The 22,659-nt window shown below is 37.8% G+C and overlaps 1 protein-coding gene across 4 annotated transcripts in view; it reads right to left on the bottom strand.

Annotated features, from left to right (window-relative positions):
* Positions 1 to 3: 3 nt before the first annotated feature.
* The window catches only part of LOC108267059 (NF-kappa-B inhibitor delta), a 23,594-nt gene continuing 938 nt past the window's right edge, over positions 4 to 22,659 (bottom strand). The window contains exons 1-12 of one of the 4 annotated variants that reach the window (XM_017471060.3): positions 20,945 to 21,401; positions 20,190 to 20,326; positions 20,038 to 20,062; positions 19,668 to 19,915; positions 18,320 to 18,567; positions 17,683 to 17,788; positions 16,528 to 16,674; positions 5,324 to 5,375; positions 5,027 to 5,202; positions 4,561 to 4,677; positions 4,123 to 4,287; positions 4 to 2,293 (exon numbers count right to left, since the gene is read on the bottom strand). In XM_017471060.3, the coding sequence (XP_017326549.1) occupies positions 2,225 to 2,293; positions 4,123 to 4,287; positions 4,561 to 4,677; positions 5,027 to 5,202; positions 5,324 to 5,375; positions 16,528 to 16,674; positions 17,683 to 17,788; positions 18,320 to 18,567; positions 19,668 to 19,915; positions 20,038 to 20,062; positions 20,190 to 20,326; positions 20,945 to 21,011 (1,557 nt within the window). In that variant the 5' untranslated portion in view covers positions 21,012 to 21,401 and the 3' untranslated portion in view covers positions 4 to 2,224. Of the gene's footprint in view, positions 2,294 to 4,122; positions 4,288 to 4,326; positions 4,678 to 5,026; positions 5,203 to 5,323; positions 5,376 to 16,527; positions 16,675 to 17,682; positions 17,789 to 18,319; positions 18,571 to 19,667; positions 19,916 to 20,037; positions 20,063 to 20,189; positions 20,327 to 20,944; positions 21,402 to 22,659 lie in introns of those variants that run through there. The other 3 variants (XM_017470984.3, XM_017471206.3, XM_047154408.2) reach the window with 3 other exon arrangements.

Here is a 22,659-nt window from a genome sequence, read left to right on the forward strand (position 1 = left end):
ATAAACAAGCCACAATTTTAATAGCAAATTTTAATGCCATTGCTGAAGCTTGAAACAATTCATTTGGTCAGTTTATTACATTCAAACAGGAAGTTTGTTGTTTAATTGCAGTGTTGATGTCTTATATTCAATATTAAGCAGTTATTCAAAGAAAAAGGTTTAGAACAAGTAGACAATGTTTGGCTTCTGTTTCCTTGAAACACTCGAACAATTCTCATAAATTAAGAATCATTTCACTCTGTCTTGCAAGGAAGTGACAGTATAATGTTTTCCCCCCCTTATTTGAATTACAAGGTACTCAAGTCCCAGAAACCCAGTGATTCACATGAGATAATCCCCTTGGCCATTCCTCCACTTTGTCTTTTTCACTTAGCAATAGAGTCGCTTCTAATTCTCACGTCTTTACCAAATTCAACAGATAATAAATCATTATATCTTCATTATATTATGATATCGTCAAATTATAATCTAGTGATACAGTTGATGTAATTGACACCATTACCAGACTGAACTGGAGAGATGATTGCCATTCTGAGGTCAACTTAAAAAAAAAAAAAAAAAAAAAAAAAAAAAAAAGGGTGACATTTTCACCCCCTGTAATGACTCATCAATACACACTCACATTCGGGCTATAACTTATGAGCTCTACCCACCTTCTCGGTCAACCACAAAAAAGTTAGCGAACACACAGAGCTTCTGCGTGTAAATAATTTATCCCTGAGTCAAATACTTTAACAAATACATGTAAAACATAAGTACAAAAAGAATAAATAGACAGTTTTTTAGCAGGGTAAGATTACACTGATGCAGTGTAGTGTACTGAGAAAACTCTAAACCAATATGGTTGATAAAACCGTGGGAAATTCGACTTGAACCCCAACAGATGATTTCACAGAAATCACATTTTCATGAGTATCTTTTACAAGAAAGACCAGTGAAATGAAATGTGTCAGTAAGCAAACAACATTCTGCAATAATACATCGAAGTGAACTCTGAAATCCCCTACAAGAGGATACTATACAGATGTGGCCTTTAAGAATGCACGTTTTGTTCATGCGGTTTCACGTGATTCATCACAGGTGATCATGCGGCATCCTGAAAGCGCGCTTTGTAGAATTTAAATTTGTTGTGCTTCATACAACCTGCCCACGCCGCGCCGCCCAGTGGGTCGCACTAGTCAATTGGTCCGTGCTGTGCTTTTTAGTGGTTTGCACCGTGATACCCAGCGGGTCACGCAGGTCCAAGTTCCTCTGAGTAGCTCAGTTTGGACCAACTTTTGAGTTCCTATAATAAAGATGTCTTCTCCCGCCTGGCGTGTTTATTGAACCAGTCAGATACGAGTAAATCGAGAGTTAACGAGTCAACTTCCCCCTCAGGCTTGCAAAACTATAATGAGTGAGAAAATCGGGTCAAAACTGTAACCGCAGCTAAAAGAAAGCCAGAATAGTAAATATCTGGTTATTTCAGACCTTAAATATTTTCCCTATATGTACGCAAAAAGTCATTTAGACAGTTTTGTACGTCATTTTGCAATTTATTTTCGACACATACAGATTGGTTCTACGCGGTCGATCCGTTTTGCAGTTCTTGACACCATTGCTTTCGCTTGCAAATCGCTGTTCACAGGATTGCACTGTTTTTGGCCGTGTTTCAGAGGGGGAAAAAACACGTGCGGAAAATTGAAGGTCAGAAGAACACAGTTCATATTTATTTCGAGTTAACGCGACGCTGCAGTTTCACAAGACATGAATTACACGTGAAGTGAAATGCTGCAACTCTTTTTTATTATTATTTTTTTAATCTCATCCACACAAATTTAATTGACGCTTGCAATCTGATGTGCACTTTCGCATATCTTACCCCGCGCATGCAAATCGTTTTTTGGCATCATTTTAATTTCATACAGGATGCCTTTTCCTTTGACACGCATTTTCAATGGCCACATCTGTAGATAAAATCTGTTATAAAGTCAAGATCTGAATTCAGTCAAGGAATAGAAGACAGAATTTCGAAGCACATTTTCAGAAGATTATATAAAGGTTCTTTATCATTTGTTATGACTACAAGTTGATTAAATAATTCTTTATTATTATTATTATTATTATTATTATTATTATTATTATTATACGTTTCTGCTCTAATTTTCCTTGAGTGAATGCAGGCCTATGAGAAGTCCCTATGACAAGTAAAGGGAGACATATTGAGACTGGAAAGCAGTCCTGGTCACTCTTGGTCCTGTATGGATGTGATACGCCGCCTAGAGGCATTTCTCTTCTTTAAGATGAGCTTGAGCTGAGTGTTTAAAGATAAAGGAGCTGTGTCAGTAGGCTGCTTTATATGAAGACATTATTTACAGTCACAATTTTAACCATCCAAAGGACACACCATACAGTATATTAAATGTTTCACAGACTCAAAAAAAGCAGTGATACGCACTATATTAGAAAAATATACAGACAGATGACAAATTAAAGGACAAGCCAAAATAACCATGCCAAAGTGTCTTAGTAATGTTGTTGGGCAACTACAAACCAGCAGATCAGATTCAAAGTGGTGTCAAGTCAAACCATAGATTCTGTAATGGCCATAGTATATTATTTACAACATTTTCATACTCATTGAAAAAATTGAACCAATTTTTCAATTTTGAAAGCAGAGAATAAAAGCAGAGAAAAAAAGTGACTAATCAGTGACTCAAATCATGACAGCATAATTCCTGTTTTCTACCTTCAATTTGTCACCTTTCTGTATATAGATACCAATGTCATAAAAAAAAAGGTTTTAAATGAGAGTAATGCACTTTATAAAGCCCCCATCTTCTCACTGTTAAATATAGCTTCTGTGGTGAATTGACCACTGATTGCAAAAGGATCAGCATTACTATTTTCATTTAAGAGAATCCTGTATTTCTTTTTTTTTTCTGACATTTTCTTCCAGCTGGTTCATGCTGGGTGGGGCTATATACTGCGGTGAGTCACATCTACACATATATAACGTAATTAACATTTTAGCCCAACCACAGAAACTGAACTGACTACTTTCCTGCTTGCTCGGCTTCGTTGTAACTAAGTGTGAGAAAATTTTTATCTAGCTGATTTATTTATGTGTGTGTATATATATATATATATATATATATATATATATATATATATATATATATATATATATACACACACCATGTTTTAGTGCAGTAGTTTGTGTGGTAATGGTGAGTAGATTAGAGCAAATGAGAATTAGTAAAATGACTGCACTACAATTGAAATAAACAGTTCAATCTTCAGTTACTACTTTAAAACGTCTCTATATCTAATTAACACATTTTTATAATACCCATTCATTACACATGGGTGCGATGAAAATCCAAGACTCCAGTTTTTGTCAGTGTTTTTCTTTTTTTTTTCTTTCCGTCAGATAAACACTCATGGCACTGTAAATGGAAAAATGCAATCTAAGCTGATCTTGACAAACTTCACTCATGAAAAACATGGTCCTGAATGATTAATTAGCCGCTCATTGCCAGGTAACAGGGAGCAGTTCAATGAGAGCACAGTAAAGCTAATTTAATGTATTTTATTAAACCATGAGAATATGTAAGCTGTATATATGTATGCATATATAGTAGCTTTGTGACTTTTTGTAGCTTTAAACTCCCCCCCGCCCCTGATTTTTCTCTTTTATTTAGTCTTGGGAAATTCCAAACCAAACTCTATCCACCCCAATTCACATGCATGAGCTCATAGATGGCCATGATTGGCTAGTGCCTCTATGATTGATAGGGATGAGAGAGCATATGTCATCCTTCCCACCCTGAGAGCATGGCCAATTTTGTTGTGTCATCGTCAGGGATTTGAACTCGCGATCTCCAGACGATAGGACGGAACACTTTTCTGCTGTGCCAGAAATTATATATACTTCTTCCATCTACCCTTTGGTAAATGTTTATTTAATGCCAGATCTTTAGTATTACATTTTGAGATCATGTTGACTGGGGCTTTAAAGAAAAAATACTAGGCAAAATATAGGAAAACTGTAATTATACATTCCAACCCTTCTCAAAATGTCAAGAGAGCTTATTATTATTATCATCATAACAACAGGAGCAAGCCAGATTTTGTTCTCACCTTCTCTCCTTGTTCTCCACTTTGCAGCAGATGTACGGGCTGGTCATTCTCCAGATTGCGGATACTCGGATCAGCTCCTCTGCTGAGCAGCAGTCTGATCAGCTCCTCCTGATCTGGGCTTCCATGTAACCCTGCTGCCATGTGCAAGGCTGTGTGTCCATGGGCCTGCGAAAACATGAATAAGCATGAAAAATATTCACATAACAAGATACTATTCACTAAACAAAGCCTAATAACAGGCTTCCCACTGTTACAAAACACTGTAATTTAACACTATGTACTATTTGCTAATGAGCAATAGATGTCAAACAGCCATACTGAGTCAAGATAAGATCATGAACATATATGATAGAAGTTAAGAAATTTGTTGGTATTAATAATATATGTAGAAAGATTTATAATACTCCAAGCAGGAAGTGAAGTCTCTGCATGTGTTACCTTCATATTGATAAAGGCCTGTATGTTAGGCAACTGGAGATTCAGGAAAAAATGAACCAATTGGATATTTCCCTCCTTCACAGCCAGGTGGAGTACAGTCTTATTACTTTTGATTTCCTAAGAAAGTACAAAATGTACAATTGTGAAACCAAAGCAAGTGTGTGACCTAACTCATAATCAAACTGCCAATATAGACAGCGAGCTTTTACTTTCAGTCTTATGTCAACAGGAATCTGAACATGTTACACAGCCAAAGAATTTCTGCATTTCCTGCATATGATCTGAATAAACTGCCTTGAATTGCATGCATGCATGCGGTCCAATCAATGGAGCTACAGCAGAAGACATTTTACTCAATCAGGACTAGATAATGTATATCTTGGATAAGTAACATTTTCAGATCATACAGTGGTTTTCGGTTGACCTATAAAGCATGAGAGAATTGTGGCTGGTGCAAAAATTTCACCTGGCTGAGTGGCGAAGCGCCTGCTTCCATTAGCAGCTGCAGGCAAATGAGTTTGTTTTCAGCTTGAGATTGCAGATTGCCATCAGGTAACCAGACGGAAGATGAAGAGGAGGTGGAAGCAAGAGCCTTCATTGTGGCATTGTGAGAAATCACCGCACAGTGCAATGGGGTTAGACCTTTCAGAGTGAGAGAGAGAAGGAGAATTAGACAGAAGCTTATTTCCTTTTCGAGCCCTTGTCTACTTTTAGCATCCCTGTTATTTAACTACAATATACATGATCAACTGAAATGTTTTACCTTCAAAATTGCGAGTCTCTAGATCCACGCCGTGTTCCATAGAGAGGATAACCTGTGAATTGTGACATTTAGACATCAATGATTTTTTTTGTTGAAATGTGGAGGACATCTATTGACTAGCTGCAACCATGCAGACCATGTGCCATGGTGAGCAAAGGTCTGAGTGCAGTGTGAGTTTGAACAAGCAGGAAAAGTGGAGTGAAAAATTGTAAAGGTTTGTTGATGGGATAAATTACACATGTTGTCATCTTAATTATCGATATTATATACAGCCCGTGAACTAACTGCTAACTGCAAAACACTAAGGTTAGCTAAACACACAACCACCTAACTAACATTAATCAACATCAACTTGTGTAGTGAATTGCTGATGAGATATGTTGTGCTGTCACTTAAAACAGGAAACTATGGAAATGGATTATTTAGAACTTCAGCTGAGGGTAGATTCTGTGCATTTAATATTGGGCATTTTACCTGTATTAATTATATCTAACATACATTGAAGTAAATCATTTAGTGACATCCAAATCATATAAGAACTGACCACAAAATCATTGTCATGAAAATACCCAACCCCCCACCAGACTTTCTTAGCAAGCACTGTGCTGTGTTCCCAAATTAATGTGGTGTGTTCCTTCTCAAAACAATGTTTTATTCATGATTCATTTGTAGTAATACAGGACAGTTTCAGGAGTTTGGTAAAATAATGGTTTAGTAAAACTGTGTTTTTAATACTGCTTCACAAAAAATATATTGTGTGATGTTAATAGATGGTCATGTTGACAGCTGTTGAATGTTGAATGTTTAATGTTGGATGTTGAATGTTGTATTGTGAAAATTGGATGTTGAGTGTTGAATGGTGAAAATTGGATGTTGAATATTTAATGTTGGATGCTGAACGTTGGATGCTGAATGTTTGATGTTGAATGTTTAATGTTGGATGTTGGTTGTTGAATGTTTAATGTTGGATGTTGAATGTTGGATGCTGACTGTTGGATGTTGGATGATGAATGTTGAATGTTGAATGGTGAAAATTGGATGTTGAATGTTTAATTTTGGATGTTTAATGTTGGATGTTGTATGGTCAGTGTTGGTTGTTGGATGTTGAATGTTGGATGGTGAATGTTGGTTGTTGGTTGTTGGATGGTGAATGTTGGATTTTGGATGGTGAATGTTGGATGCTGAATGTTGGTTGTTGAATGTTTAATGTTGGATGTTGGTTGTTGGATGGTGAATGTTGGATTTTGGATGGTGAATGTTGGATGCTGAATGTTGGTTGTTGAATGTTTAATGTTGGATGTTGGTTGTTGGATGGTGAATGTTGGATTTTGGATGGTGAATGTTGGATGCTGAATGTTGGTTGTTGAATGTTTAATGTTGGATGTTGGTTGTTGGATGGTGAATGTTGGATTTTGTATGGTGAATGTTGGATGCTGAATGTTGGTTGTTGAATGTTTAATGTTGGATGTTGGTTGTTGGATGGTGAATGTTGGATTTTGTATGGTGAATGTTGGATGCTGTATGTTGGTTGTTGAATGTTTAATGTTGGATGCTGAATGTTGGTTGTTGAATGTTTAATGTTGGATGCTGAATGTTGGATGGTGAATGTTTAATGTTGGATGGTGAATGTTGGATGTTGAATGTTGGATGGTGAATGTTTAATGTTGGATGTTAGATGGTGAATGTTGGACGCTGAATGTTGGCTGTTGAATGTTTAATGTTGGATGCTGAATGTTGGATGGTGAATGTTGGATGGTGAATGTTGGCTGTTGAATGTTTAATGTTAGATGCTGAATGTTGGTTGTTGAATGTTGAATGTTGGATGGTGAATGTTGGTTGGTGAATGTTTAATGTTGGATGGTGAATGTTTAATGATGGATGGTGAATGGTGAATGTTGGATGGTGAATGTTGGATGGTGAATGTTGGCTGTTGAATGTTTAATGTTGGATGCTGAATGTTGGTTGTTGAATGTTGAATGTTGGATGCTGAATGTTGGTTGTTGAATGTTTAATGTTGGATGTTGGATGGTGAATGTTGGATTTTGGATGGTAAATGTTGGATGCTGAATGTTGGCTGTTGAATGTTTAATGTTAGATGCTGAATGTTGGTTGTTGAATGTTGAATGTTGGATGGTGAATGATGGATGGTGAATGTTTAATGTTGGATGGTGAATGTTTAATGATGGATGGTGAATGGTGAATGTTGGATGGTGGATGGTGAATGTTGGATGGTGAATGTTGGCTGTTGAATGTTTAATGTTGGATGCTGAATGTTGGTTGTTGAATGTTGAATGTTGGATGCTGAATGTTGGTTGTTGAATGTTTAATGTTGGATGTTGGATGGTGAATGTTGGATTTTGTATGGTGAATGTTGGATGCTGAATGTTGGTTGTTGAATGTTTAATGTTGGATGTTGGTTGTTGGATGGTGAATGTTGGATTTTGTATGGTGAATGTTGGATGCTGAATGTTGGTTGTTGAATGTTTAATGTTGGATGTTGGTTGTTGGATGGTGAATGTTGGATTTTGTATGGTGAATGTTGGATGCTGTATGTTGGTTGTTGAATGTTTAATGTTGGATGCTGAATGTTGGTTGTTGAATGTTTAATGTTGGATGCTGAATGTTGGATGGTGAATGTTTAATGTTGGATGGTGAATGTTGGATGTTGAATGTTGGATGGTGAATGTTTAATGTTGGATGTTAGATGGTGAATGTTGGACGCTGAATGTTGGCTGTTGAATGTTTAATGTTGGATGCCGAATGTTGGCTGTTGAATGTTGGCTGTTGAATGTTTAATGTTGGATGCTGAATGTTGGCTGTTGAATGTTTAATGTTAGATGCTGAATGTTGGTTGTTGAATGTTGAATGTTGGATGGTGAATGTTGGTTGGTGAATGTTTAATGTTGGATGGTGAATGTTTAATGATGGATGGTGAATGGTGAATGTTGGATGGTGGATGGTGAATGTTGGATGGTGAATGTTGGCTGTTGAATGTTTAATGTTGGATGCTGAATGTTGGTTGTTGAATGTTGAATGTTGGATGGTGAATGTTGGTTGGTGAATGTTTAATGTTGGATGGTGAATGTTTAATGATGGATGGTGAATGGTGAATGTTGGATGGTGGATGGTGAATGTTGGCTGTTGAATGTTTAATGTTTTCTATGCTGAATGTTGGCTGTTGAATGTTTAATGTTAGATGCTGAATGTTGGTTGTTGAATGTTGAATGTTGGATGGTGAATGTTGGTTGGTGAATGTTTAATGTTGGATGGTGAATGTTTAATGATGGATGGTGAATGGTGAATGTTGGATGGTGGATGGTGAATGTTGGATGGTGAATGTTTAATGTTGGATGTTGGTTGTTGAATGTTTAATGTTGGATGTTGAATGTTGGATGCTGACTGTTGGATGTTGGATGATGAATGTTGAATGGTGAAAATTGGATGTTGAATGTTTAATTTTGGATATTTAATGTTTAATGTTGGATGTTGTATGGTCAATGTTGGTTGTTGGATGTTGAATGTTGGATGGTGAATGTTGGTTGTTGGTTGTTGGATGGTGAATGTTGGATTTTGGATGGTGAATGTTGGATGCTGAATGTTGGTTGTTGAATGTTTAATGTTGGATGTTGGATGGTGAATGTTGGATTTTGGATGGTGAATGTTGGATGCTGAATGTTGGTTGTTGAATGTTTAATGTTGGATGTTGGTTGTTGGATGGTGAATGTTGGATTTTGGATGGTGAATGTTGGATGCTGAATGTTGGTTGTTGAATGTTTAATGTTGGATGTTGGTTGTTGGATGGTGAATGTTGGATTTTGGTTGGTGAATGTTGGATGCTGAATGTTGGTTGTTGAATGTTTAATGTTGGATGTTGGTTGTTGGATGGTGAATGTTGGATGCTGAATGTTGGTTGTTGAATGTTTAATGTTGGATGTTGGTTGTTGGATGGTGAATGTTGAATGTTTAATGTTGGATGTTGTATGGTCAATGTTGGTTGTTGGATGTTGAATGTTGGATGGTGAATGTTGGTTGTTGGTTGTTGGATGGTGAATGTTGGATTTTGTATGGTGAATGTTGGATGCTGAATGTTGGTTGTTGAATGTTTAATGTTGGATGTTGGATGGTGAATGTTGGATGCTGAATGTTGGTTGTTGAATGTTGAATGTTGGATGGTGAATGTTGGATGCTGAATGTTGGTTGTTGAATGTTGGTTGTTGAATGTTTAATGTTGGATGTTGGTTGTTGGATGGTGAATGTTGGATGCTGAATGTTGGTTGTTGAATGTTTAATGTTGGATGTTGGATGGTGAATGTTGGATTTTGTATGGTGAATGTTGGATGCTGTATGTTGGTTGTTGAATGTTTAATGTTGGATGCTGAATGTTGGTTGTTGAATGTTTAATGTTGGATGGTGAATGTTGGATGGTGAATGTTTAATGTTGGATGGTGAATGTTGGATGTTGAATGTTGGATGTTGAATGTTGGATGGTGAATGTTTAATGTTGGATGTTAGATGGTGAATGTTGGACGCTGAATGTTGGCTGTTGAATGTTTAATGTTGGATGCTGAATGTTGGCTGTTGAATGTTGGCTGTTGAATGTTTAATGTTGGATGCTGAATGTTGGCTGTTGAATGTTTAATGTTAGATGCTGAATGTTGGTTGTTGAATGTTGGATGGTGAATGTTGGTTGGTGAATGTTTAATGTTGGATGGTGAATGTTTAATGATGGATGGTGAATGGTGAATGTTGGATGGTGGATGGTGAATGTTGGATGGTGAATGTTGGCTGTTGAATGTTTAATGTTGGATGCTGAATGTTGGTTGTTGAATGTTGGATGGTGGATGGTGAATGTTGGATGGTGAATGTTTAATGTTGGATGTTGGTTGTTGAATGTTGAATGTTTAATGTTGGATGTTGAATGTTGGATGCTGACTGTTGGATGTTGGATGATGAATGTTGAATGGTGAAAATTGGATGTTGAATGTTTAATTTTGGATGTTTAATGTTTAATGTTGGATGTTGTATGGTCAATGTTGGTTGTTGGATGTTGAATGTTGGATGGTGAATGTTGGTTGTTGGTTGTTGGATGGTGAATGTTGGATTTTGGATGGTGAATGTTGGATGCTGAATGTTGGTTGTTGAATGTTTAATGTTGGATGTTGGATGGTGAATGTTGGATTTTGGATGGTGAATGTTGGATGCTGAATGTTGGTTGTTGAATGTTTAATGTTGGATGTTGGATGGTGAATGTTGGATTTTGGATGGTGAATGTTGGATGCTGAATGTTGGTTGTTGAATGTTTAATGTTGGATGTTGGTTGTTGGATGGTGAATGTTGGATTTTGGATGGTGAATGTTGGATGCTGAATGTTGGTTGTTGAATGTTTAATGTTGGATGTTGGTTGTTGGATGGTGAATGTTGGATTTTGTATGGTGAATGTTGGATGCTGTATGTTGGTTGTTGAATGTTTAATGTTGGATGCTGAATGTTGGTTGTTGAATGTTTAATGTTGGATGCTGAATGTTGGATGGTGAATGTTTAATGTTGGATGGTGAATGTTGGATGTTGAATGTTGGATGGTGAATGTTTAATGTTGGATGTTAGATGGTGAATGTTGGACGCTGAATGTTGGCTGTTGAATGTTTAATGTTGGCTGTTGAATGTTGAATGTTGGCTGTTGAATGTTTAATGTTGGATGCTGAATGTTGGCTGTTGAATGTTTAATGTTAGATGCTGAATGTTGGTTGTTGAATGTTGAATGTTGGATGGTGAATGTTGGTTGGTGAATGTTTAATGTTGGATGGTGAATGTTTAATGATGGATGGTGAATGGTGAATGTTGGATGGTGGATGGTGAATGTTGGATGGTGAATGTTGGCTGTTGAATGTTTAATGTTGGATGCTGAATGTTGGTTGTTGAATGTTGAATGTTGGATGGTGAATGTTGGTTGGTGAATGTTTAATGTTGGATGGTGAATGTTTAATGATGGATGGTGGATGGTGAATGTTGAATGGTGAATGTTGGTTGTTGGTTGTTGGATGGTGAATGTTGGATTTTGGATGGTGAATGTTGGATGCTGAATGTTGGTTGTTGAATGTTTAATGTTGGATGTTGGTTGTTGGATGGTGAATGTTGAATGTTTAATGTTGGATGTTGTATGGTCAATGTTGGTTGTTGGATGTTGAATGTTGGATGGTGAATGTTGGTTGTTGGTTGTTGGATGGTGAATGTTGGATTTTGGATGGTGAATGTTGGATGCTGAATGTTGGTTGTTGAATGTTTAATGTTGGATGTTGGATGGTGAATGTTGGATGCTGAATGTTGGTTGTTGAATGTTGAATGTTGGATGGTGAATGTTGGATGCTGAATGTTGGTTGTTGAATGTTGGTTGTTGAATGTTTAATGTTGGATGTTGGTTGTTGGATGGTGAATGTTGGATGCTGAATGTTGGTTGTTGAATGTTTAATGTTGGATGTTGGATGGTGAATGTTGGATTTTGTATGGTGAATGTTGGATGCTGTATGTTGGTTGTTGAATGTTTAATGTTGGATGCTGAATGTTGGTTGTTGAATGTTTAATGTTGGATGGTGAATGTTGGATGGTGAATGTTTAATGTTGGATGGTGAATGTTGGATGTTGAATGTTGGATGTTGAATGTTGGATGGTGAATGTTTAATGTTGGATGTTAGATGGTGAATGTTGGACGCTGAATGTTGGCTGTTGAATGTTTAATGTTGGATGCTGAATGTTGGCTGTTGAATGTTGGCTGTTGAATGTTTAATGTTGGATGCTGAATGTTGGCTGTTGAATGTTTAATGTTAGATGCTGAATGTTGGTTGTTGAATGTTGGATGGTGAATGTTGGTTGGTGAATGTTTAATGTTGGATGGTGAATGTTTAATGATGGATGGTGAATGGTGAATGTTGGATGGTGGATGGTGAATGTTGGATGGTGAATGTTGGCTGTTGAATGTTTAATGTTGGATGCTGAATGTTGGTTGTTGAATGTTGGATGGTGGATGGTGAATGTTGGATGGTGAATGTTTAATGTTGGATGTTGGTTGTTGAATGTTGAATGTTTAATGTTGGATGTTGAATGTTGGATGCTGACTGTTGGATGTTGGATGATGAATGTTGAATGGTGAAAATTGGATGTTGAATGTTTAATTTTGGATGTTTAATGTTTAATGTTGGATGTTGTATGGTCAATGTTGGTTGTTGGATGTTGAATGTTGGATGGTGAATGTTGGTTGTTGGTTGTTGGATGGTGAATGTTGGATTTTGGATGGTGAATGTTGGATGCTGAATGTTGGTTGTTGAATGTTTAATGTTGGATGTTGGATGGTGAATGTTGGATTTTGGATGGTGAATGTTGGATGCTGAATGTTGGTTGTTGAATGTTTAATGTTGGATGTTGGATGGTGAATGTTGGATTTTGGATGGTGAATGTTGGATGCTGAATGTTGGTTGTTGAATGTTTAATGTTGGATGTTGGTTGTTGGATGGTGAATGTTGGATTTTGTATGGTGAATGTTGGATGCTGTATGTTGGTTGTTGAATGTTTAATGTTGGATGCTGAATGTTGGTTGTTGAATGTTTAATGTTGGATGCTGAATGTTGGATGGTGAATGTTTAATGTTGGATGGTGAATGTTGGATGTTGAATGTTGGATGGTGAATGTTTAATGTTGGATGTTAGATGGTGAATGTTGGATGTTGAATGTTGGCTGTTGAATGTTTAATGTTGGCTGTTGAATGTTGAATGTTGGCTGTTGAATGTTTAATGTTGGATGCTGAATGTTGGCTGTTGAATGTTTAATGTTAGATGCTGAATGTTGGTTGTTGAATGTTGAATGTTGGATGGTGAATGTTGGTTGGTGAATGTTTAATGTTGGATGGTGAATGTTTAATGATGGATGGTGAACGGTGAATGTTGGATGGTGGATGGTGAATGTTGGATGGTGAATGTTGGCTGTTGAATGTTTAATGTTGGATGCTGAATGTTGGTTGTTGAATGTTGAATGTTGGATGGTGAATGTTGGTTGGTGAATGTTTAATGTTGGATGGTGAATGTTTAATGATGGATGGTGGATGGTGAATGTTGAATGGTGAATGTTGGTTGTTGGTTGTTGGATGGTGAATGTTGGACTTTGGATGGTGAATGTTGGATGCTGAATGTTGGTTGTTGAATGTTTAATGTTGGATGTTGGTTGTTGGATGGTGAATGTTGGATTTTGGATGGTGAATGTTGGATGCTGAATGTTGGTTGTTGAATGTTTAATGTTGGATGTTGGTTGTTGTATGGTGAATGTTTAATGTTTAATGTTGGATGTTGTATGGTCAATGTTGGTTGTTGGATGTTGAATGTTGGATGGTGAATGTTGGTTGTTGGTTGTTGGATGGTGAATGTTGGATTTTGGATGGTGAATGTTGGATGCTGAATGTTGGTTGTTGAATGTTTAATGTTGGATGTTGGATGTTGGATGGTGAAGGTTGGATGCTGAATGTTGGTTGTTGAATGTTTAATGTTGGATGTTGGTTGTTGGATGGTGAATGTTGGATTTTGTATGGTGAATGTTGGATGCTGAATGTTGGTTGTTGAATGTTGGTTGTTGAATGTTTAATGTTGGATGTTGGTTGTTGGATGGTGAATGTTGGATGCTGAATGTTGGTTGTTGAATGTTTAATGTTGGATGTTGGTTGTTGGATGGTGAATGTTGGATTTTGTATGGTGAATGTTGGATGCTGTATGTTGGTTGTTGAATGTTTAATGTTGGATGCTGAATGTTGGTTGTTGAATGTTTAATGTTGGATGGTGAATGTTGGATGGTGAATGTTTAATGTTGGATGGTGAATGTTGGATGTTGAATGTTGGATGTTGAATGGTGAATGTTTAATGTTGGATGTTAGATGGTGAATGTTGGACGCTGAATGTTGGCTGTTGAATGTTTAATGTTGGATGCTGAATGTTGGCTGTTGAATGTTGGCTGTTGAATGTTTAATGTTGGATGCTGAATGTTGGCTGTTGAATGTTTACTGTTAGATGCTGAATGTTGGTTGTTGAATGTTGGATGGTGAATGTTGGTTGGTGAATGTTTAATGTTGGATGGTGAATGTTTAATGATGGATGGTGAATGGTGAATGTTGGATGGTGGATGGTGAATGTTGGATGGTGAATGTTGGCTGTTGAATGTTTAATGTTGGATGCTGAATGTTGGTTGTTGAATGTTGAATGTTGGATGGTGAATGTTGGTTGGTGAATGTTTAATGTTGGCTGTTGAATGTTTAATGATGGATGGTGAATGGTGAATGTTGGATGGTGGATGGTGAATGTTGGCTGTTGAATGTTTAATGTTGGATGGTGAATGTTGGATGGTGAATGTTTAATGTTGGATGGTGAATGTTGGATGTTGAATGTTGGATGTTGGATGTTGAATGTTGGATGGTGAATGTTTAATGTTGGATGTTAGATGGTGAATGTTGGACGCCGAATGTTGGCTGTTGAATGTTTAATGTTGGATGCTGAATGTTGGTTGTTGAATGTTGGCTGTTGAATGTTTAATGTTGGATGCTGAATGTTGGCTGTTGAATGTTTAATGTTGGATGCTGAATGTTGGTTGTTGAATGTTGAATGTTGGATGGTGAATGTTGGTTGGTGAATGTTTAATGTTGGATGGTGAATGTTTAATGATGGATGGTGAATGGTGATTGTTGGATGGTGGATGGTGAATGTTGGATGGTGGATGTTGGCTGTTGAATGTTTAATGTTGGATGCTGAATGTTGGTTGTTGAATGTTGAATGTTGGATGGTGAATGTTGGTTGGTGAATGTTGGATGGTGGATGGTGAATGTTGGATGGTGAATGTTGGTTGTTGGTTGTTGGATGGTGAATGTTGGATTTTGGATGGTGAATGTTGGATGCTGAATGTTGGTTGTTGAATGCTTAATGTTGGATGTTGGTTGTTGGATGGTGAATGTTGGATTTTGTATGGTGAATGTTGGATGCTGAATGTTGGTTGTTGAATGTTTAATGTTGGATGTTGGTTGTTGGATGGTGAATGTTGGATTTTGGTTGGTGAATGTTGGATGCTGAATGTTGGTTGTTGAATGTTTAATGTTGGATGTTGGTTGTTGGATGGTGAATGTTGGATGCTGAATGTTGGTTGTTGAATGTTTAATGTTGGATGTTGGTTGTTGGATGGTGAATGTTGGATTTTGTATGGTGAATGTTGGATGCTGTATGTTGGTTGTTGAATGTTTAATGTTGGATGCTGAATGTTGGTTGTTGAATGTTTAATGTTGGATGGTGAATGTTGGATGGTGAATGTTTAATGTTGGATGGTGAATGTTGGATGTTGAATGTTGGATGTTGAATGTTGGATGGTGAATGTTTAATGTTGGATGTTAGATGGTGAATGTTGGACGCCGAATGTTGGCTGTTGAATGTTTAATGTTGGATGCTGAATGTTGGTTGTTGAATGTTGGCTGTTGAATGTTTAATGTTGGATGCTGAATGTTGGCTGTTGAATGTTTAATGTTGGATGCTGAATGTTGGTTGTTGAATGTTGAATGTTGGATGGTGAATGTTGGTTGGTGAATGTTTAATGTTGGATGGTGAATGTTTAATGATGGATGGTGAATGGTGATTGTTGGATGGTGGATGGTGAATGTTGGATGGTGGATGTTGGCTGTTGAATGTTTAATGTTGGATGCTGAATGTTGGTTGTTGAATGTTGAATGTTGGATGGTGAATGTTGGTTGGTGAATGTTTAATGTTGGATGGTGAATGTTTAATGATGGATGGTGAATGTTGGATGGTGGATGGTGAATGTTGGATGGTGAATGTTTAATGTTGGATGTTGGATGGTGAATGTTGGATGCTGAATGTTGGCTGTTGAATGTTGGATGTTGAATGTTGGATGGTGGATGGTGAATGTTGGATGTTGGATGGTGAATGTTTAATGTTGGATGTTGGATGCTGGATGTTGGATGCTGAATGTTGGTTGTTGAATGTTGGATGGTGATTGTTGGATGTTGAATGTTGGATGGCGAATGTTGAATGTTGGATGTTGAATGTTTAATGTTGAATGTTGAATGTTTGATGTTGAATTGATGTTTTTTATTTTTACTATTAGGTGGTTAATAATTATAGGGACTGCAGCTAGATACTACTTCATATACTACTGTTTTCAGGATGTGCGCTCACCTTCATGACCTGTGGAAAGCCATATGTGGCTGCTAGGTGCAGTGCGGTTTGACCTTTGATGTCACAGATGCTGATATCAGCGCCCAGAGAGAGCAGGTCCTGCACGATCTCTGGCTGATTGGCCGCCACTGCTACCAGCAATGCAGTCTGGGATACAACAGTACTAAGAATGAATACACTGCGCAAAGCAACCAGCAAAAATAACCAACATGTGCTAAAGATATGTGGACCATCTGCAGTTATCAAGACAAAAACTGGCTTTTACAATCAAATAAGTGTGCCTCTGAATGTAATAAAAAATAAAGCATTGAGAATAAACATTTTGTGCACATACTGAGCCTTAATTTATCGAGCTGGACCTCTTTATCTTCAGTTTGTGAGAGTATTTACATAAGAAATGTGGTATTTGTTCAGAAAAAAGTTTGTATCCTACTTGTGCTCCTGGGTGTGTTTAAATTTACACTAGAAGAAGACTAACATTTAAAACTGCACTGATCAGCTTGAAATCATATAATTAGCAATGATATACACTTTAATATATGGATTATGCTGTTGAGTTTAAGTTGCTTATTTATTTCAATCACACACACATTTTTTTTTTTTGTTGTTGTTTTTTAAAAACCTGTTTCATATTAATGGCTTTACGGAAATATTAAATATTAAAAAAAGACAGCGAGCCAACCAAGATACATTTTAAGACAATATAAGACTAGTCATTCAATTAATAGAAATGGTGCCATATAATCTATGCATATCTATGCATGTGGTAGGCGTAAGCCAAGGTGGTGAAAATGGCAGAATTGCTATTACTGGAAGAGTTAGCACATAATTTGGCCTTTTCAAGTGCTGTAACTCTGCTGATTGTGCTTCTAAATAATATCATTTTATTCTCGGAGACGTGAGTCAAAATTACTCCCACTTCACTTACGGAGTTTTGTGGGTGGCACTAAATGCAAATCAGCTGTGCTGTGCACATGCCTAGTAATTTAAAGGTGATTGCAACATTTAGCAACATACGTGAATACAAAGAACATTTTAATTTCCTAAACGTTTGTAAATCGGGCGGTAATTTTTTTTGTTCTGTTTCGCTTATGCAAACATTTACACACAACTTTACTAAAAGATTGATAAATGAGCCCAATTTTTGTAACTTACCTTTCCCCTGTGCTCCTTTGTGTCCAATGAGCCAAGCTCCTGCAGTTTCTCAGCTGCAGCAAAGGCATATTCCCTTTGGCCCTTAGCAGTGTATATGTGCAGAATTCTAAATGAGGCACAAAACAATGCTGTTATTGTTTCTTTAGCCAAATAAACTCTCGCTATGATTGTGTTAGAGGCAGAACACACGCCATAACCCAGTGACACTATGGCATTGGTTTTGATATCAAAATAAAACAATGACAAATGTCATGTGCCAAAAAAAAGACTGATTCATTCGTCAATATCATTTTATGATTAGAAATGTAGATTTTACAGTTTCACTGGCAGAGAGATCCATGCTGCTTATGCCAATTATAGGGATTATGTTACAATTTACAAATGGGATTATGTTACAAATCATGTTGTACAATAGCAGCATATCAAACCATATAGCTTCTGAAAGATCACACACTGCACTGTGAACACAACCAGGTTTTACTCATTAAAATCTTGATACTTTGCTCATCATTTAATTTTAAGGAGGGAAATATCAAAACAAGGGACACTACTAAGTGATGCACTCCTACAGTCATTCTGTACGTGAAAAAATAAAATAAACGGAAAAATATCCCTCCACTCTGTTTCCCTCACTCACGTGTCTCCATCATCATCCTTCCATGTGGTTCTGCAATCCATGGCCTGGAGGACGAGCCGTGCCTCCTCAAGCTTAGCCATGTTCATGTCCATCTGGGGCCTAACTGACAGACTGCAGGGGACTGTGGATGCCTGAGCTCTGGACCCAGAGGGCCACACGTAACCAGAGCTTGGAACACTTATACTCTGAGTCCTGAGGTCAATGCTGGAACTAGGCATGGCTGAGATCACGGGACACTCTGTACTGGGCTGCTGAAAAAAAATAGACACGACTTTAAAATTTGTCATACTGCTATATTAATTCAACATTACGTTTATGCGGAATTTAGTATACTAAATGATACTAAATGGTTCTTATGAATATTTGTACCACATATACCAAGTTATCCAATTATGTGGCAGTAGCACAATACATAAAATCATGCAGATGCAGGTCAAGAGCTTCAGTTAATGTACACATCAAACATCAGAATGGGGGAAAAGTGTGATCACTGTGACTTGGCATTGTTGTCGGTGCCAGAGTTTTTCAGATATTGCTGATCTCCTGGGATTTTCACACAAAACAGTCTCTAGAGTTTACACAGCATGGTGCAAAAAAAACATCAACAGGTCAGAGGAAAATAGAAAGTAACTCATATAATCAGCCTATACAACCGTGGTGAGCAGAACAGCATCTCAGCATGCACAAAACATTGAACCTTGAGGTGGATGGGCTACAAAAGTAGAAGACCACACTAGGTTCCACTCCTGTCAGCCGAGAACAGGAATCTGAAGCCATCATGGGCACAGATAACAAAATTGGACTGTTGAAGACTGGAAAAATACCAAGTCTAATCTTCAACTGCCACCTCAAGGTTCAATGTTTCTGCATTCTGAAGCTTTTCTGCTCACCACGGTTGTAAACATTTATGAGTTACTCTATCCTTCCTGGAAGCTTGAACTAATAATTTCTAATCATAAGGCATTTCCATTCACAGAACTGTTGATCACTCAATGTTTTTTGTTTATTTGGCACCATTCTGTGTAAACTCTACAGACTGTTGTATGTGAAAATCCCAGGAGAGCAACAGTTTCTGAAATACTCAAAACACCCCATCTGGCACCACCAACCAGTTAAACTTACAGAGATCCCACTTTTTTGCTTTATTCTGATGTTTGACGTGAACATTAACTAAAGTTTTTGACCTGTATCTGCATGAATTTATACACTGTGCTGCTGCCACATGATTGGCTGATTGGATAACCGCATCAATGTGCAGCTGTACAGGTGTTCATATTAAAGTGCACGATGAGTGTAGATACTGTGCAAAACTAAGATATAAACAGCTTGAGTGCTGGGAGACTCTTACAAAATGCTGTGGAATCTGTGCAGTCGGACAGTCCTGCAGTGAAAGAGGATTATAGCTGGAAAGCTGAGGTTCTGCAGATAAACTATAGACTGGACCAGGTGTGTAGCTGAGAGGACATGGAGAGTCTGTTGCATAAGTCAGACAGGAGAAGGGGCTGCACTCCTGAAAAGAAGAGGAGTGTGGCTGCATGGCTACCTCCAACCGGTCATATCTCATCGCTGCCATATCTGAGTAGCTGCTGTTTGCACCTGTAGGAAAAAGAGACTCTTTTAACAGCAGGCATCAATCTGCGAGTCTCGGATTACTCTCAGAATTATTTCATAGGGCATGTGTAATTCCCTGATGTGCATATGAAGAGGTTATCACTTACTGGCAGAGAGATCTGATGTTGGCACCTAATAGGGAAAAGATCGCATTATTATTGACTTTTGTTAGTCAGGCATTACTTAGTGTCACAGGAATGGACGAAACTTCATATTGGAACTTTAAATGTGTTCTGAGCAGGTGTAAGCATGTACTCACTGGGATTGGCGCAGCAGCACCAGTGTTATTGGTCGCAGAGGCACAAATTGGAGGAGCTGAAGATGTCTCTCGCTTTCTCTTCTGCTCCAGGAGCTTCTTCACTGTGGGCAGCGTGTTACACGGCTTCTCCTTTGGCGCTGCGGACCAACACAAATGTGAGCAACGGCTATGGCTTTTCACTCAAAAATGACTTTTATTAATAAAAAAATAAAAACATTACTTGACTTGTGGGACAGTAAGTAGGTCATTAATTAATATTTGTATGTAATTTACGAGTAAGATTCCTATGGCTGCTCACTTTTATAATGGTGTGTAAGATCAAATTATCAAATGTAGAAAAAGCTGTAGCATCTTGGAAGAGTCACGAAATGAAGTGTTTATACATTTATTTATTTTATTTAGAAGAGCATTGAAAGTCATAGTCAAAAACAGCAACGAGGAAGAGGAACCATGAGGCTGTACATAAACGGTGAACGTTTGACTCTCTGTATAAACGTCAAACAGCTCTATAATCCCACGTAGTGATTTCATCTACAACGACAACTTCTATCTAGTCATCAATTCTGCTTAGTTATTCAACATTTCTAGACATTAAAAGACTAAAGTCTTCCATGTGACATCTTGTTTTTGTTTTTAAAGAGCAGTTTGTCTCAGCCTCGTGCTTCCCCTATTGCAATCTTTTTTTTTTTTACCCTAATGATATGTTTGCGTGCTTAAAAAAAAAAAAAAAAAAGTCATTTCCCTTGGTTACTCACCAAAGGAAAAAAGCAAAAGAGAAGAAAAAAAGACTAATGCAAATATCAGAGGGTTTCCAGTGGTCATTAGCGACAGACATGGAGGAACATTTCTTTCAAAATCTCAACCCCATAAACGTGAGATAAGTCTGAAATTTCCATCAGAGGTGTTTCGTTCTCGTCACAAAAACCATGAGGAACGTATTCCATTAGGAAAAGAGGTGGTGAGGTCATGTCGAACCTGTTCTCCTCGACAGAAAGCCGTGGCGAATGTCACAAAGCATTTTTCTGTTTCCTTTGCTCCGTTACGCTGCATGGCCAACCACATCTTCCTGCCTTAGTGACGTATGGGGCCTCAGTAGTTTCTGTTACCATGTCTCACACTTAGCACTATGTTTGGCAATGCTTGATGTATTACTGCCAACATATTTCTGGATTTAAGAAGCAAATTCTGTACCAAAATGCTAGTTTTTGACATTTGATCTATTCACAGACTGAACGTCTCCTTTTCGAGATGTTTCATTGTTTAAGGAAAGACCCATTCACCAGTACAACAGCATTTTAAGTTACATAATTGGATATTTACTATATTACTTCAGTGATGTCACTTCCCTCTCTGTCTAACTACGTGAGTAAAGAGATGAGCTGAGATGAATTGCTTTTCGCTTTCCATATCCCCTTACAAGGGAAAAAAAACAGCAGTTTCAATGAAAACCACTGAAGTGAGCAACTTTCATGGCAGAGGATTCAAAAGAGGAAGACGAGGCTAGCTAAAGCAGTGTGGAAACTCCACTGTGCCTGGGCTTGGAGAATTCCCTTTCCTATCAGCCGCTTTCTTTTTTATTTTCTTCTCCTCTGACTTTAGTTTCGCTTTACTCCTAACAGCTCAAATCTTCAAACACTTCATCAGCTCAATCTCACAAAGAACTCACGCACTCAGGTTAACGCTCCTCTGCCCAAACCTAAGAGTATAGGAAAAGAAGAGCTCTACGTGTTCTATATTTAGAGCTTGACACACCAGGACACCCATGTTTTTAACTGATTCGTCATAATCATATTCATCTATTAGTTGATGTCATATCCTGTATTTTGGCCAGTAAACAAATAGCTGCATTAAGGGGTTTACCAAAACACCAAGGACATCCCTGTTTAAGTAGGCAAATAAATCATGTCAACCGTGTCACTGATGTAACATGGTCCCATGTAAATGATGTGGTTTATTCATTTATTTATTCATTTATTTATATGTATACAGCTTATACTTTGTTGATCTGTGATTAATGATATCAGTAGCCGACCCAGCTATATAAAATACCAGTGTATACATTTGGACCCCTGGACAACCAAGAATAAATGGATGTCATTAAGCTATCAGATATCATCTTCACACATCCTTCAGTTTGCTGATGAAGAGAAGAACTCTCTATAACGTAATCTCACTCAGTGACTTTTAATGAGACGTTGGTGACATTAAGCCTAACCGAAGATGATCTTTAATCGTCGTAGCTTTGTCCCTTTAGTGTGAGGTCGGCGTGGGTGCGCGAGCGGTAGGGATGCCCTCTCCGTAGTCAAACAACGGAAATCCCTGACCAGTGAGTCACACGCGTAGGCGGTGCGGGGATTCCGCCGCGCGTGTCCCCTCTGCACCCGCAAGTCTCTGTCTCACCACAATCTGGTGAGTTTCTTAGTCTCTCACATACTACAGTCCAGTATGTCAGTCGATTACCAACGATCAG

The sequence above is a fragment of the Ictalurus punctatus genome, chromosome 1 (genome assembly GCF_001660625.3).
Source record: "Ictalurus punctatus breed USDA103 chromosome 1, Coco_2.0, whole genome shotgun sequence".
In the NCBI taxonomy this organism is placed as follows: domain Eukaryota; kingdom Metazoa; phylum Chordata; class Actinopteri; order Siluriformes; family Ictaluridae; genus Ictalurus; species Ictalurus punctatus.